This window comes from Chiloscyllium plagiosum, chromosome 12 (genome assembly GCF_004010195.1).
Source record: "Chiloscyllium plagiosum isolate BGI_BamShark_2017 chromosome 12, ASM401019v2, whole genome shotgun sequence".
NCBI lineage: Eukaryota > Metazoa > Chordata > Chondrichthyes > Orectolobiformes > Hemiscylliidae > Chiloscyllium > Chiloscyllium plagiosum.
Window position 1 is genome coordinate 57,718,613 of NC_057721.1, and position 17,440 is coordinate 57,736,052.

Genomic DNA, 17,440 nt, shown 5'->3' on the forward strand with positions numbered 1-17,440 from the left:
AATAAATGCAGTTTAATTTATTAGTCCTACCTTGTCCCTGCCTGCCCTATTTGATTCACTTCTGTTCTCAACTGTACCCGTCTCTGTTTGATCTCTTTCCTCACTATCTCCCTGAGTCTGCCCCCCCCCCCCCCCCCAACCTTACTAGTTCAAATCCTCCCAAGCAGTTGTAGCAAATTTCCCTTCCAGTATATTAGTCTTCTGGTACTAAACTTGTTGACAATGACGACTTAAAGATCAAGGCCACAGGCTCCGTCATCTCCTCCCTAGCTTCCCAGAGAATCCTTGGATAAATCCCATCCAGCCCAGGGGACTTACCTACTTTCACTCCTTCTAGAATTGATAACACCTCCTCCTTGCTAACCTCATTCCCTTCTCATCTAATAGCTGGTATCTCAGTCGTCTCCTCTACAATATTCTCCTTTTCTTGAGTGAAAACAGATGATAAATATTCGTTTAGCACCTCTCCGATCTCCACAGGGTCCACAGGTCTGCTGTCTTTGCCCGGCCCTATTCCTACCCTAGTCATCCTTTTATTCCTCACATACCTATAGAAAGCTTTAGGGCTCTCCTTTATTCTATCTGCTGAAGATTGCTCATGTTGCCTCCTTGCTCTTCATAACTCTCACTTTAAATCATTCATAGCTAATCTGTAACGCTCCATTGCCTCATCTGAATCATCTTGTCTCAACGTCACATAAGCCTCCATCTTCCGCTTGATAAGAGCGACAATTTCTTTAGTAAACCACGGTTCCCTTACCTTATCACTTCCTCCCTGCCTGACAGGGACATACCTAGCAATGACATGCAATATTTGTTCCTTAAACCAGCTCCACATTTCGATTGTCCCCATCCCCTGCATTTTGCTACCCCATTTTATGCCTCCTAAGCCTTGCCTAATCACATTATAATTGTCAATCCCCCATCCCCCATTTATAATTCTTGCCCTGTGGCATGTACATATCCCTTTCCATCGCTAAACTAAACAACTGAATTATGATCACTCTCTCCAAAGTGCTCTCCAAGAGCTAATTGGAGTGTTGCCTTAATTTGTGGGTGGCACGGTGGCACAGTGGTTAGCACTGCTGCCTCACAGTGCCAGAGACCCAGGTTCAATTCCCGCCTCAGGCGACTGACTGTGTGGAATTTGCACGTTCTCCCGTGTCTGCGTGGGTTTCCTCTGGGTGCTCCGGTTTCCTCCCACAGTCCAAAGATGTGCAGGTCAGGTGAATTGGCCATGCTAAATTGCTTGTAGTGTTAGGTTAGGGGTATGGGTGGGTTGCACTTTGGCGGGTCAGTGTGGACTTGTTGGGCTGAAGGGCCTGTTTCCACACTGTAAGTAATCTAATCTAATCTTGTTTAGTTTTTGGCCTAAAAGATATTTCTTCACAATATTTTATCTGATATCATCAAAATTCCATCTAATGATAGTAGTATTGAGGAAAAAAATAAATGATTTTCTATGTGTTACTGTGTTGTGTATAGAATTGAGTTTGATGATTCTGCAAATATGCTGTTTTGTAATTCAAAATGCAGTTCCTGTGGAATTTTAATTTAGATGCAATTGGATCCTTTGGGGTCATTTTATAAATTTTTCATGGCTATTTTGTAAGTGTTTTGTGTAATTTGTGAATAAATGACGAACTTCATTATTAGGTTTAATTAACTACATTCATTGCTTGCACTTTTTGTTTTAAATTTTGCAGCATGCATTGTGGGAGGAGGTTCCTTACTTCTGTACGGGTGATTGAAATAAACAAGGGACAAATGTCGACAAGTGCTTGGATATTCTTGCTAATATTCTTTCTCAGCGCAAAAGACAAAACAGGTTGAATCTCTGAATATTTTCTCATTGTTTGCTTCTGTTTCAGAGAAACCTCTGTCAAAGTTGCAGCCAACAACTGGGGGAACCCCACAAACCAATTCATCTGAAAATGACAAATGTAACAGTTTAGGAGAGATTAATAGTGTTTGACTTCCATACATTCGATAGTTCAGCTGGTAAAATCTAGGATGTGTGAGAATCACTTCGGAAGGTATTCTTTGCCACCCAACATCCCCCACAATAATCATTTTATTTACTCTGCAGGTTTTTTGTTTTATTACCATGTTCATGGTCGTGCGATGCTTGATATTCATGTGCACATCCTGCTGTTGGTGGCCGTGTTTGGCGGTTCTCTTAGCATCTTTCTTGAAGTCTTCCTCCGGGGGAATATAGTATTGGAGCTTTTGAGGACAAGCCTTTGTATACTGCAGGGCAGTTGGTTCTGGCAGGTAAGGACTACTTTTTATTTGAATTTTCTCCTCCCTCTTCCATAAACTATGAATACTAATCCCTCCTTAAATCCACCACTTCTAGTTTGTAACCAGGAAAATAGAATAAAAGACAATGACTGGGTAACACTGGTGGGAGAAAACAAACAAACTTCAAGTTAGTAATGAGAAAAGAAATGATGGTAAAGGAGCAAAATGAGATTTGTGGCAATAAAATGTGTAAAGATGGAAGTGGGAAAGTACTATTGAGGATTACAGCTGAAGCCCAGCACGCATGAACAGAAATCATTTATGGCTTTGCTTTTGCAGTTCAACTATTTGGCATAAAATATCTATATTGTCAGTGTATAAGCACACAAGACAGAAATGTAGGCACTTTGCCTTTATGTGCCAGATCATATGGTTTCTTAGGCCTTTAACTGGCCTAACAACTAAATGCAATTACGATTGATGAAATTAACCCACATGATTGTTGGAAATATAGAATTTTAAAAGAAATTATATGGGGCCAACAGTGGAAATATCACATATTTGCAATAGATTGATGCATGCTACCATACCTTTGACCTCATGCCTGCAACTTAGTTACGCAAAAGAAGGGCAATTTAGCCTCCACTGTCCATTATCAAAACCCCATTAACAGGCTAGGGTGTGAATCACACAGGTTAGAAATCCAATCTCTGTAAGGCCACATGAAATTTGACCCAATTTTTGCTCTTCCAACAGCCGTAACCTGCAGAATAGGAGTCACAAATTTATGGCAAAAATGTAAACCGATAACATCTATTTAAATGTTGTGAGTTGAATTATTTCAAACCCCAGCCCTTTAAAAAGATTTTGTCTAAACAAGGTTGTGCCAGTCAGATTAAACAAAGTCACACATTTCCAGAACACATTGACTGAAAGGACATCTGGTGTATCTTAGGTTAAAAATATACTATCTGCTCCCAAAGTTTCAATAGGTATTGTTCTTGCTATATCCCAAGGTTTGTTATTAAAACAAAGTGTTTAAAACACTTCTCTCAGTAGAGGGGCTGTGACTACATTTTGATTTAAACTAGTTTTTTATTCATTGGAAAATGCAATGCCAGCATCATTTATTTTCTATCCTTAATTGCTCTGGGGAAGGTTGTGATGAGTTGCTTTTTTGAACTGCTGCAGTCTGTGGGGGTTAGGTTCATCCACAGTGCTGTTAAAAAGGAAGCTATTGGATTTTAACCAAGTGAAAAGGCTATTAAGGGATTTGCTGTCCTTGATGTGATTATTGAATAGAAATTTGTTTGCTTTTTATCACAGAAAACCACTGAGTGGATTTAAAATCTTTGGATGGGTTTTATGTATGAGAGCACTTCTCTCTATCACATCCATCTAAATGGAAGCTCTAGTAGAGGGTTAGAAGTTTGTTTTCCCATGTCCATGATATCTGTCCATAATACACACTGGTTGGGTGGATATGAAGGTGCTGTGGCAGGTATGATGTAGTGTGGATTGATGTATCAGGTGGCTTGGGTGATGAGGGACTGTCAGGGAGGGGTAAGAGCTTTTACAAAGCTTGGACGAAGTCCCAGAGAATGAAGGTGGCTGTTCTAATTCCAGATTCAACATTCACCCATTTCCATGGCTGCCTCAAGTTATCAACTTGCCCCCACTCCTCTGGAATGAAAATTACATGAGGCAGGCTCCTTTATATCGAAGACAACATATGGAGTTGGGTGATTTCCTGATTCAAATTACCAACCTGAAATTAAAAGTCCAGTTTGTAGTGTTCACCTGAATCTGAAATGATTCAAGATTTCTGCTATGTTGCCAAATTAGCTCTACCAAATGTTTTGATTGCTCATTGTATGATGAAGAATATCCTATTATCAGTCTTCAGTTTCAACATGTTTTTATGTGCAACTGGCATGGTTTAGTTTGAAGTAGTATTTTCAATTTACCTTCTCTAAAAATTACTCTTTTAAGGTCACTTCTGAATCGTATCCTCTATATTGTTTTAACTATCAAGAATCCTGTTTTCCTTGATTACTGCTTGGCAATGATTTACCTTGCATGAGGAATTTATTCATAAACTGTTGGGGGTGTTTATAGTGACCAAAGGGTGAAAACTGCTAAATGGGTACAGTGCTAATCAGAGCAATGGTTTGAAAGTTTGGATTTAGAAAACAGTTTCAGTCCTAATGACAGATTAGCATTATTTGAATTTGCCTGACATTTTAAACCGTAAATCTGAAAGTTAGCTCTCAAAAGCGAGGTGCTCAAAGGCTGATTAAATGTCATTTCTGTGGAGCAGCATATGTGAGCTAAACCAGCATTTCAGTTTAAGACTTGACCATCTTGATCAATTTCGTGATTTCTTGGCCCTTAACTTACTCAGGGATAATTGATCCCTGGATTATTTAAACCCTTAGGCCCAGAAATGGTTTAGTCCATCTGCCTGGTATACTTTCCCGAACAATTTGCCAATAAAAAGAACATTAATTTCTGTTGAGGCAGGTGATTGGGACTTTGTGGGAAGTATTGTGGTAGGGGAGTGGTTAGACACAGTGAAGCTAAGGGAATTAAAGAATGCAACAGCAAAGTACTGCAAATGCTGGGAAACTGTGATCAAAACATAAAAACATAATCAAAATATCAAAACACAAAGAGGATTGATGAGGGCAGAGTAGTGGATGTGATCTACATGGACTCCAGTAAGGCGTTCGACAAGGTTCCCCATGGGAGACTGGTTAGCAGGGTTAAATCTCATGGAATACAGGGAGAGCTAGCCATTTGGATACAGAACTGGCTCGAAGGTAGAAGACAGAGGGTGGTGGTGGAGGGTTGTTTTTCAGACTGGAGGCCTGTGACTAGTGGAGTGTCACAAGAATCAGTGCTAGGTCCACTACGTTTCGTCATTTATATAAATGATTTGGATGTGAACATAGGGGATATAGTTAGTAAGTTTGCAGATGACACCAAAATTGGAGGTGTAGTGGATAGTGAAGAAGGTTACATCAGATTATAATGGAATCTTGATCAGATGGGCCAATAGGCTGAGGAGTGGCAGATGGAGTTTAATTTAGATAAATGAGAGGTGCTGCAGTTTGGGAAAGCATATCTTAGCAGGACTTATACACTTCATGGTAAGGTCCTAGAGAGTGTTGCTGCACCTTGGAGTGCATGTTCATAGCTCCTTGAAAGTAAAGTCGCGGGTAAATAGGATAGTAAAGAAGGCGTTTGGTATGCTTTCCTTTTTTGGTCAGAGTATTGAGTACAGGAGTTGGGAGGTCATGTTGTGGCTGTACAGGATGATGGTTAGGCCACTTTTGGAATATCGCTTGCAATACTGGTCTCCTTCTTATTGGAAGGATGTTGTGAAACTTGAATGGATTCAGAAAAGATTTACAAGGATGTTGCCAGGGTTGGAGGATTTGAGCTATAGGGAGAGGTTGACTAAGCTGGGGCCGTTTTCCCTGGAGTGTCGGAGGCTGAGTGGTGACCTCACAGAGGTTTATAAGATCATCAGGGGCATGGATAGGAAAAAGAGACAAGGTCTTTTGCCTGGAGTGGGGGAGTGATATAAAAGGGACCTAAGGGGCAACTTTTTTGTGCAGAGGGTGGTGTGTGTATGGAATGAACTGCCAGAGGAAGTGGTGGAAGCTGGTACATTTACAGCATTTAAAAGGGACCTGGATGGTTATATGAATAGGAAGGTTTTAGAAGGATATGGGCCAAGTGCTGACAAATGGGACTACATTAGGTTTGAATATTTGGCCAGCATGGATGAGTTGGACCAAAGGGTCTGCTTCCATGTTGTACATCTCAATGACTGGAAACGATCAGGTCGTGTAGAATCTTGGAGAGAGAATCGAAGGATAACTAGTTGGGCTATTTTGTCCTGTGGGTCCTTGAGCATCAATGAGAACACAAACCTATCACTCTGATTTGCAACTGTGGGTTACCTCTTTTACAGTTGAAAAGGACAGAAATGTGTTAACAGTATGCATCAGAAATGTAGATTTTCTATACCAGTGTCTTAATCATAACATGTTGGCGCATATTTTTACTCCATGTGATCCCATCAAATTATTAGTTGCACAGTGAGGACAGCAATCTAATCCACTGCTTCAAGCTCTCATTGAGTTAGGAGTGCGGCTCCAAACTTCAATAAACATATTAATATGACTTATTCTCCAACACTATTATTCTGTCCTCAATGAGTATACTTACTTGCAAAATAATGGCTATTTAGTATCTTTGTGCACATCATACTCTACATAATAGGGAGGCGTGCGTACCTTTTTTTTCAACCTTGTGGAGTTGAGACGTTTCAATGCTCAAAACTGTCAATGATACAGTAATTAGATGTAAATGTAGTAATTACTTTTAAAATCACAGCCCAGTCTTCACATCTTCCCTGCTTTTGTCTCTTTCTATTCTTCCTAGACATAACACATTCCTCAAGGGCATTTAGCATTTAGCTTTAAAGTAATAAAAGCAGAACGAGAACAATAGTTTTGGAATCTGGTGAATTGATACACTGCCAATTGAGCTCCATTTTATGATCTAAATTTAAACATCTTCACAGAAGTTGCAATCTCAAAGTGCATGTTAAAATATGGCACTTTATTGATTTGATTTATTATTGACACATGTACTTAGGGACAGTAAAAAGTTTTGGGTTTTTTTGCAGTTTCTGTATGAGAATGCTGCACAATATTTTGTGGAACTTCAATTAATTGATTTTTATTAATTTAATGCCATTGATGAAAATATCCTAACATTTTAAATGCAAGTTTTGTGTTATTTTATTAAGTTTTCCCTTCCCTGTTTTAATTAAATGTTTCTTTTGACTTAGAATCTCCCTTTAGATTATAGACCATGATACAGGTTGCCATTGGCAGTATGATACAAAACATGAAATCACAATCATCATTAAACCATTCCATGCAATGAACAAGACTGTAGTTTAAGGGGGTTGAGAGTATTGACATAAAATATTATGTTGAATTAGAAAGTAGCTCATCTGATTTGTTTTCGTATGGCTTTCGTATTAATGTTACTTACATGTTTTGCATATTTATAATTTTCCCTTATTTTTCAAATATTCAATAGAGTGCAGTGGCATAATTTACATCTGCTGAATGTTCCATAGAAGTGTTGGGGAATACAACATTTTGCATAGTACATCAGTGGTCATCTGTGTTTTAATTGAGCGCTGATGATGAGCACAAGTCCATTATTTTTAACAACATTAACTAATAATCAATGTTACAAGCAAATGAGGAAAACCGTAGTAATCCAGACAAAGTAATTTGGTATCTAAACTGCCCTTTCCCTCCGAGTTGAACTGTTCTTCTTATGTCTGTTTTTACAGGCTATGTTTCATGAAACCAAATGGCAAGGAGATAATATCACACTAAGCCATACTAAACATTATTTAATAAAACAAAAGTGAAAATCATTGGGTCACTATATCTGTTTGCCTGTATTTGTGTGTTTGTTTTCACAACCTTGCTTGGTAGCATGGTAATTCTTGGTCTAAATCTAACATTTATTTGCACTTCAAAAATATTTTGAAAATATGAATAAAATCAATTCAGATAAAATTGTTTCATAAAATATTTTCCAGGTATTGAGGAATCTTCCTCTTTTTTTTGGCTTCTCCCATTTTACTTGGGATCACCACAATGCTGGTTGGCCACCCTTCTTTGTCTCTGCGTGTCAGACACCCAGACACTCATCCATTCTTCTGCATTTAAGTTTCTTGCTATTTCATCTTTTTATTTGTCATTAGGCATTTCTCCTCTTACTCCTGGCAGTCCCACTTCATCACTTACTGCATAATCTTTCCTTTCTCCTTCTGCAACAGATGGCCTTCCATTTGAATCTCCACTTTCTCTTATGCTGCCACAATCCTCACTGACCTCCTGATGTGCTGGTTCCTGATTTTATCTTTTCTTAACACTCAACAGAGTGATGTAACTAGAGTGGTGCAGCAGGAGTGTGCTGGACCCAGAAGCCAGAGGTTGATGGATCAGAATCATTCTCTGCTTTTTTAGGGTAGCATGGTGGCTCAGTGGTTAGCACTGCAGCCTCACAGTGCCAGGGACCTTGGTTCAATTCCAGCCTTGGGTGACTGTATCTGTGGAGCTTGCATGTTCTCCCCGTGCCTGTGTGGGTTTCCATCGAGTGCGCTGGTTTCCTTTCACAGTCCAAAGATGTACAGGTTAGGTGGATTGACCATGCTAAATTGCCCCATAGTGTCCAGGGATGTGCAGGCTAGGTGGCTTAGCCATGGGAAATGTGGACTTATGCGGATAGGGTTAGGGAGCTGGATGGGATACTCTTCAGAAGGTTACTGCAGACTCGATGAGCCAAAAGGTCTCTTTTCTCACTGTAGGGATTCTATGAACATATCCATCTCAGCATTTAGATCTTATTAGCATCCAGTTATTGTTCCTCCCTTGTTGATAGTATTCAATTTTTTGCCAAATATAGCAAGGCTGGTCTCGCAATGTTTTTTACATGTAGCATTAAACTTCTTCCACTTACTCCAACCAGAACTAATCAGTCACTTAATTTCCACTTAAGTATTTGCATTTTCTGCTGCCACTGATCCAGATACTTGAAACTGCTTGCTTTCTCCAAGTCTTCACCCAAAATTTTTAACCCTTCACTCTGGCCCTCTTGCTTAGCTCAACCTGACCATCATAAATTGGATCTTTGATCTACTAAACTGTACGCTTCTCTTTTCTCTAGTTCCACAGATACTTGGTAATGTTTTCATCACATCACCACATACCTCAATGTCATCTTAAAACATTATTGACCTTTGCACATCCTGTCTCACTTGTTCATTTTGAACATCCATGACATTCAGGAAGAGGAAGGCATTCACTGCTGTTCCTTGGTGCAGTCCAAATTTGGCTTTGAAACTGTCACTGTCCCCACACTGTTTCTTACTCTTGACTGGCACTCCTTGTACATTTCCATAATCGCTTTACATACATACTTCTATGGGACTCCACCAGGTTTTGCAAATTTCCAGACTTCCACCAGAGGCACCCATTCACAAATCTTCTCTAGATCAATGCATATTGTATTGGTTTGCTTGATATTAAAGGAATATGACTGCAGAATGTGCTTTTATCTCCGTTTATATATTATTGATCAGTTTGTTTCCTCTAATTATACCACAGCACGTTTGGACTTTGTGAGGAAGGTATCATTAGTAAAACTAATTATCACGCTAAAATAATATAATGGTTCCTTTTGAAGAGAAACTTAGTTTATAGCTATTGATAAAATCTAAAAATATTTACAAATATTTTTTTTTTCTTAAACTAGATTATTTCATTTATTTTTTAGATTGGATTTATTCTGTATCCTCCAAATGGAAGCTCTGAATGGGACCAAACTAGTCATGACAATATGATGTTTATTACCATGTGCTATTGCTGGCATTATGCTATTTCACTCCTCATTGTAGCTCTTAGCTATGCCATTGTCAATTGGTGAGTACATGTTTTTTCCTCAATCTCATAGCTGAACACTGAGGGACTTAATTTCCTGCATAGTATCTGAGGTGGTATTTTATGTTGATTAACTTGTTGCATTAACAATTGTATAAAGATACTGCATAGTGTATTACATAGTGTCTCTGAGATTGTATTTTGTAACATTGGTTAACTTACTGCATTAACAATTGTATAAAGGAACCCCTTTTTTAAAGAAATATATTAACCAGTGCAGCACCACAGAACATTCAATCACCGAATTCACTTCTTTCAAGGAGGGCTAGTACTTCATAAAGAACTGAGCAACCTGTAGGGTTATTTTGAAGACTCTAACAGTATATCTTCACCAAGATTAGAAAGAAAACATGACTGTCTTTATAATTTTGCAATTTCATTTATGTTCTGTAAACAGCATTTTAAAATTCATTTTAATAAGCTCATGTAGAAAAGTCAGTTACTTATCGTGTTTATTTCCACAAATTAATAACAATTGTTAGAAACCTTCAAACATGCAATGCATTTAAAAATTACTCTTCTTACTAGAACATTAAACTCCCATGTGCAGAGTTTTCCTGTCCTGCACCAGTTTTCTTACAGGTTGCCCATAAAACTCCTTGGGTGATCTTCCCCTTAAGATACCCAACTTGGTCACCCCAACAATCTTGGTCTCACCTTCCCAACTCACCATAAGAAACCCGTCTCGCCGATCTGCTGCACTTGCCTGTTCCTGGGCTGCAGGACTGGCAATCTGGGCATTACTTGTAGTCCCAGTCGTGTCCACTGGGGTTACCGTGCCAATCAGACTGCTGAGTGTGAGTTGGAAGGCATGTTCCTCACAGAGTTAAATAGCTGCTTGTCTGCCCTGACTGGAAGGTTCCCAACCATCTCATTATACATCATTGTTCAAAAAATCCTGTTCATGTTTCATCTGTTGATTTGCTCACTCAGTGCTACTTTTTTCTGCATCACTGCTTCTGAATCAGCAACTTTCCTAACAGAAAGTACCTTCTTCTATGTAAGTGAATGGAACTGCTACAGAATGCTCACAGATGTACTAGTTTGGTTACTGGGCAGTGGTGGCGAAATGGAGAGGGACAGAGACACAAAGTAGTGGCTCTGGGAAGAAGGCAAAATTAAAAATTGAGGAGCTATGTGGCAGATTTTCTTTTTTAATGAGTCTGATGAGTATTGGACTATTGTCTTCCAATTCATCTTGTTTAACCACCAGAGCAGACATACATGCAGTTGTAACAATGTAGACTCAGATTGTTGTGGACATTCAACAATTCATAACATGCCATTAAAACATATAAAGTTTCCCTGGAACATTATAAAACAAATATGACATTGAACAGCATTACGAGATATTAGATCAGACCAGATGAGCAAAAGCTTAGTCGATGAGGTAGGCTGAAATGAAAAAAGTGACGTAGAGAGGAAATTAGTATTTTCCATAATTTACTGCCATCGTACATCATGCTTCAGCAGAATTCCAGTATGATTGCCTATAGTGTGGTACACTCACACTTCAATCCCATTCCTTTCTTTGTTTGTAAGCTTAGATGCATGCTCTTAATAAGTCATGATGTGGAGGTGCCGGTGTTGGACTGGGGTGGACAAAGTCAGAAGTCACATAACACCAGGTCCAACAGGCTTATTTAAAATCACACTATTTCGGAACACTGCTTCTTTATAAGGTAAAACAAAGTTACATGCTGGTGATAGTATGGCCAATTAATTCTAATGAAACAAAAACATAGGTACACCACTAAAATAAATGTGCTGTTCCTAATCTCTTCAAATATACAATTAAAGTGGTTACATTGCCTTGTTTGGCTAAGTAATATTTTTGTAAACAACAGTGATTTGATAGGCATTTTCCAGAATATTGCAGACTTTGCCTGTTTTTAGACATTGCAGTTTTTGAAAATCTATTAGAGTCATAGAGATGTACAGCACGGAAACAGACCTTTGAGTCCAACTTGTCCAGGCCGATCAGATATCCTAACCTAATCTAGTCCCATTTGCCAGCACTTGGCCTATATCCCTCTAAACCCTTCCTACTCATATACCAATCCAGATGCCTTTTAAATGCTTTAATTGTACCAGCCTCCACAACATCCTCTGGCAGCTCATTCCATACACATACCACCTTCTGTGAAAAAGTTATCCCTTAGGTTTCTTTTATATCTTTCCCTTCTCATCCTGAAACTATGCCCTCTAGTTCTGGACTCACTCAACCCAGGGAAAAGACCCTGTCCATTTATCCTATCCAGGCCCCTCATGATTTTATAAACCTCTATTAGGTCACCCCTCAGCCTCCACTCTGCAGGGAAAACAGCCCCAGCCTATTCACCCTCTCCCTATACCTCAAAACCACCAACCCTGCCAACGTCCTTGGAAATCTTTTCTAAACTCTTTCCAGGTTCACAACATCCTTCCAATAGGAAGGAGACCAGAATTGCATGCCATATTCCAAAAGTGGCCTACCAATTTCCTGTGCAGTCGCAACATGACCTCCCAACTCCTATACTCAATGCTCTGACCAATAAACAAAAGCATACCAAATGCCTTCTTCACTATCCTATCTACCTGCAACTCTACTTTCAAGGAACAATGAACTTGCACTCCAAGGTCTCTTTGTTTAGCAACATTCTCTAGGACCTTACCATGAAGTGTATAAGTCCTGCTAAGATTTGCTTTTCCAAAATGTAGCACCTCACATTTATCTAAAATAAATTCTGTCTGCCACATCTAAGCCCATTAGCCTATTTGATCAAGATCCTGTTGCACTCTGAGGTAACATTATTTGCTATCCATTATACCTCCAATTTTGTAGTCATCTGCAAACTTACTAACTATACCTCCTATTTTCACATCCAAATCATTTATGTAACTTACAAAAAGTAGTGAACCCAGCATATCAGTGGTCACAGGCCTCTACTCTGAAAAGCAACCCTCCAGTACCGCCTTCTGTTTTCTACCTTCAAGCCAGTTCTGTATTCAAATGGTCAGTTCTCCCTGTATTCCATGTGATCTAACCTTGCTAACCAGTCTCCCATGGGGAACCTTGTGGAACGCCTTACTGAAGTCCATATAGATCATGTCCACCACTCTGCCCTCACCAATCCTCTTTGTTACTTCTTCAAAAAACTCAAGTTCGTGAAACATGATTTCCCATGCACAAAGCCATGTTGACTATCCCTAATCAGTCCTTGCCTTTCCAAATACATGTAAATGCTGTCCCTCAGGATTCCCTCCAACAACTTACCCAGCACCGATGTCAGCCTCAATGGTTTATAGTTCCCTGGCTTTTCCTTACTACCTTTCTTAAATAGTGGCACCACGTTAGCCAACCTCCAGTCTTCTTCTACCTCACCTATGACTATCAATGATACAAATATCTCATCAAGGGGTCCAGCAATCACTTTCCTAGCTTCCCACAGAGTTCTCAGGTACACCTGATTAGGTCCTGGGGATTTATCCACTTCTGTGTTTAAAGACATCCAGCACTTCCCCTTCTGTAAATATGGACATTTTTCAAGATGTCACCATCTATTTCCTAAATTTCTATATCTAATATGACCTTCTCCACAGTAAACACTGATGCAAAATACTTGTTCAATACCTCCCCCATCTCCTGTGGCTCCATACTGCAGTTGCCTTGCTGATTTTTGAGGGGACCTATTTGCTCCCTAGTTACCCTTTTGTCCTTAATGTATTTATAAAACGCTTTGAATTATCCTTAACCCTATTTGCCAAAGCCATCTCATGTTATCTTTTTGCCCTCCTGATTTCCCTCTTAAGTATACTCCTACTGCCTTTATACTCTTCTGAGCAGTCACTCAATCTATCTTGTTTATACCTGTCATATGCTTCCACCTTTTTCTTATCCAAACCCTCAATTTCTCTCGTCATCCAACATTCCCTGTACCTACCAGCCTTTCCTTTCACCCTGACAGGAATATATTGTATCTGGACTCTTGTTATCTCGTTTTTGAAGGGCTTCCTATTTTCCAGCCATCCCTTCATCTGCGAATATCTGCCCCAATCAGCTTTTGAAAGTTCTTGCCTGATACCGTCAAAATTAGCCTTCCTCCAATTTAGAACTTCAACTTTTATATCTGATCTATCCTTTTCCATCACTATTTTAATACTAATAGAATTATGGTCACTGACCCCAAAGTACTCCCCCTCTGACATCTCAGTCACCTGCCATGCCTTATTTCCCAAGAGTAGGTCGAGTTTTGCACCTTCTCCAGTCAGAACATCCACATACTGAATCAAAAGATTTTCTTGTACACACTTAACAAATTCATCTCCATCTAAACATTTATCACTGTGGCAGTCCTAGTCGATGTTTGAAAAGTTAAAATCTCCTACCATAACCACCCTATTATTTTTACAGATAACTGAGATCTCCTTACAAATTTATTTCTCAATTTCCTGCTGACTATTAGAAGGTCTATAATACAATCCCAATAAGGTGATCATCCCTTTCTTATTTCTCAGTTCCACCCAAATAACTTCCCTGGATATATTTCCAGGAATATCCTCCCCAAATACAGCAGTAATACTATCCCTTATCAAAAGCGCCACTCCCCCTCCTGTCTTGCCTCCCTTTCTATCCTTCCCATTACATTTGTATCCTGGAACATTAAGCTGCCAGTTCCGTCCATCTCTGAGCCACATTTCTGCATTTTCTATGTCCCATGTTCCTACTTATGCCCTGATTTCATCTGCCTTTCCTGTTCGGCCTCTTGCATTGAAGTAAATGCAATTTAATTTATCAGTCCTGCCTTGTTCTCTGCTTTGTCCCTGTCTGCCCTGACTGTTTGACTCGCTTCTGTTCTTAACAGTACCAGTCTCAGACTGATCTCTTTCCTCACTATCTCCCTGGGTCCCACCTCCCACCTTACTAGTTTAAAGCCTCCCGAGCAGCTCCAGCAAATCTTCCTGTCAGTTTATTGTTCCCTTTCCAATTCAGGTACAATCTATTCTTCTTATATAGGTCACTTCTGCTCCAGCAGAGATTCCAATGATTCAGAAATGTGAACCCTTCTCCCATGCGCCAGCTCCTCAGCCATGCATTCATCAGCTCTATCCTTCTATTTCTACCTGTACTAGCTCGTGGCACCGAGAGTAATCCAGATATTACTACCCTTGAGGACCTCCTTTTTAAATTCTTGCCTAACATTTTATATTCTCCCTTCAGTTTTCCATCCTTTTCCCTTCCTATGTCATTAGTTCCAATGTATACAATGACCTCCCTCTGATCGCTTTCCTCTTTGAGAACATTCTGCAACCTCTGAGACATCCTTGATCCTGGCCACACACCATTCTGATTGTTTTTGCTGTTGGCCGCAGAAATGCCTTCTGTGCCTCTGACTAGAAAGTCGCCATCACAATCGATTGCTTGGAATCTGACATACTCAACATCTGACATAACCTTTTCTGGGGTTAACTCATCTACCTGACTGTATCTGCAATCCATGAGATCCGATTGAATTCATAACCAAAGACATTTACTGCAGACACAATCATCAGTAACATGGAAACTCTCTCTAAACTCCTACATACAACAGGAAGAGCATATCATCTACTAACGGCCATCTTTGCTCCTTCACAATCTACAGACCCAGAAAATAGCACAGTCTTTTTGCTCTAAAAAGCAGTGCTCCAGGCTTTCTTAGTATTTATGGTTTATATTTTAATCAAGAGACAGATTTCAATAAAACATATAATCAAGAAAGAACCCACTCTATTCAGTCCTGCAGACTTATAGCAAGGTCACAAGTTAAAACTGTATACTTACCTGTTCCTGTGCTGTGAGCTCTCCCACACAGGTTCCTCCAAGGTCAGCTGTGAATTTCACTGTTTGTTCATTTTTCCTTGACACACTCAGATTTCCAGGGATACATGAACTCAAACAGTAAAGGCAGTAACTGTGCAGATTCACTGCTGTGTCAGTTCGCATTGTAGGTTTCTTTCTGTCTCCCTAACTGACCATGTGGTCACTGCCTTTCTCCCTTTTAAAAGTGCCGTTGTTTTGACTTCTTTCCTCAAAGTTCCAAAACAAAGCAACAGCATATAAAACAGTAATTGCTGCTCCTGGAATTCAAGAAAATCGCCTCCAATACCTAAAATACCTAAAAAAGAAGCAGCTCTTACAGCCACGATTTTTTCACATCCTCCATTTGGATTACCCAGAATCCTCTCCCGACATTTACTTGCTCAATATGTGACTTAAAGTTGTATTTTTTAATAAAAAGATATTTTCACTTATTGTGCACTGGCCCTAACCTAATATGTATATCTCAAAAGCTGCTCAGGTAATGTGGATGCTCATTCTTACAATGCAGAGTTCCACTGACTGGAAACAGTCAGACATTTGGATTTGTATTTCTCAAGTTTTCCAAGTTATTTTAGAATTATTAGATGGAAAATCATGGGAGAATCCACCCAAGTTGCAATGATTTGTTCCATTATTAAGAAATAAAATAAACCTTGGTTAGGTTTTATGAAAAATTGGCCAAGTGTCAATTTAGGGGAGTTTCATGAAAGAGTTCTAGTGAGTAATTTCATGCATTTTTCTGCTTCTCCACCTCAATAAGTATGCCTCATTGTAGTGATTGGAACCAGGTTGACCTCGTTGACTACAAGGTCATTGGCCCAGGTTAACAACCCCAATCAATCAGGAAAACCCTGGCTGACCAATATAACCAGGAGACGCTAAGAAAAGGAAAAGAAAAAGTATATATAGCCAGGAATTAGACTCCTTCGGCGACTGACTCTGAGTTGGCCAGCCACAGCCAGTATACTGCAGGGAAAAGTTCTCTCGGCTGGAGAATTAAAAAAAAATAATATAACCAGGAGATTAGTGTCTTCTCAATTCAGGCAACTGATTCTGAGCTGGCTGGCTACAGCCAGTGTACTGCGCACAAATAAATAAATGATGATGGGATATCGGCCTCTGAGCAGTTATTTCACCCATACTACAACAGCACTGCCCTCACACAAGGTTGCACTCATTAGTGGCAAACGTGCTTGCTACTGCTGGGAACATACAGTGTTCCAGTGACTGGTGCCATAGATAATGCTCAGCTGCCAGCCAGGATTGGAAACATAGAAACTAGGAGCAGGAGTAAGCGTTCAGCCCTTTGAGCCTGAGGGTTACTGAGGATTACACACCTTAGACTTTGAGACTTAGCTGTTTGGTTGAAGCACATTGTATGGTTGCTGTGTAAGCTATGTGTAAGTATATATTGGTGTCACATGGGTATAGCACAGTGCCATAGCAACACATCCTTTCCCTTGACAGTTCATAGTGGCAAACACGACAAGCTGCCTGAATTTGTGTCTGCAACAAAAGGCAAGGCAAGTTAGAAGTACTGTGAAACACTGACTATGTGTACCACATTACTCATTTACGCGATAGGCAGAACATACATTTGGCTTGATGGCAGAGTCCAGGTAGTGGCAAACACCACTCCTGTTGCTATTGCTTCACTTGTTGCTCTAATGTTTGAGGTACCTCACCTATCCAGGTCAATCTGGCCACTTCTAAGGGCATAGAATGACAACTTTAGTGGCTTTCATGAATTGAACTGATCCAGACTTGTAGACTCTTTGGTATTTACAGTACAGGAGACAATGCAGCCCAAACA

The 17,440-nt window shown here is 39.7% G+C and overlaps 1 protein-coding gene across 4 annotated transcripts in view; it reads left to right on the forward strand.

The window, feature by feature from the left end:
• The window catches only part of LOC122555303 (transmembrane protein 45B-like), a 104,257-nt gene that overhangs the window by 79,056 nt on the left and 7,761 nt on the right, over positions 1 to 17,440 (forward strand). For 3 of the 4 annotated variants that reach the window (XM_043701158.1, XM_043701156.1, XM_043701157.1), the window contains 2 exons: positions 2,090 to 2,274; positions 9,625 to 9,770. In XM_043701158.1, coding sequence (XP_043557093.1) covers positions 2,090 to 2,274; positions 9,625 to 9,770 — 331 coding nt within the window. Of the gene's footprint in view, positions 1 to 2,089; positions 2,275 to 9,624; positions 9,775 to 17,440 lie in introns of those variants that run through there. The other variant, XM_043701159.1, reaches the window with a different exon arrangement.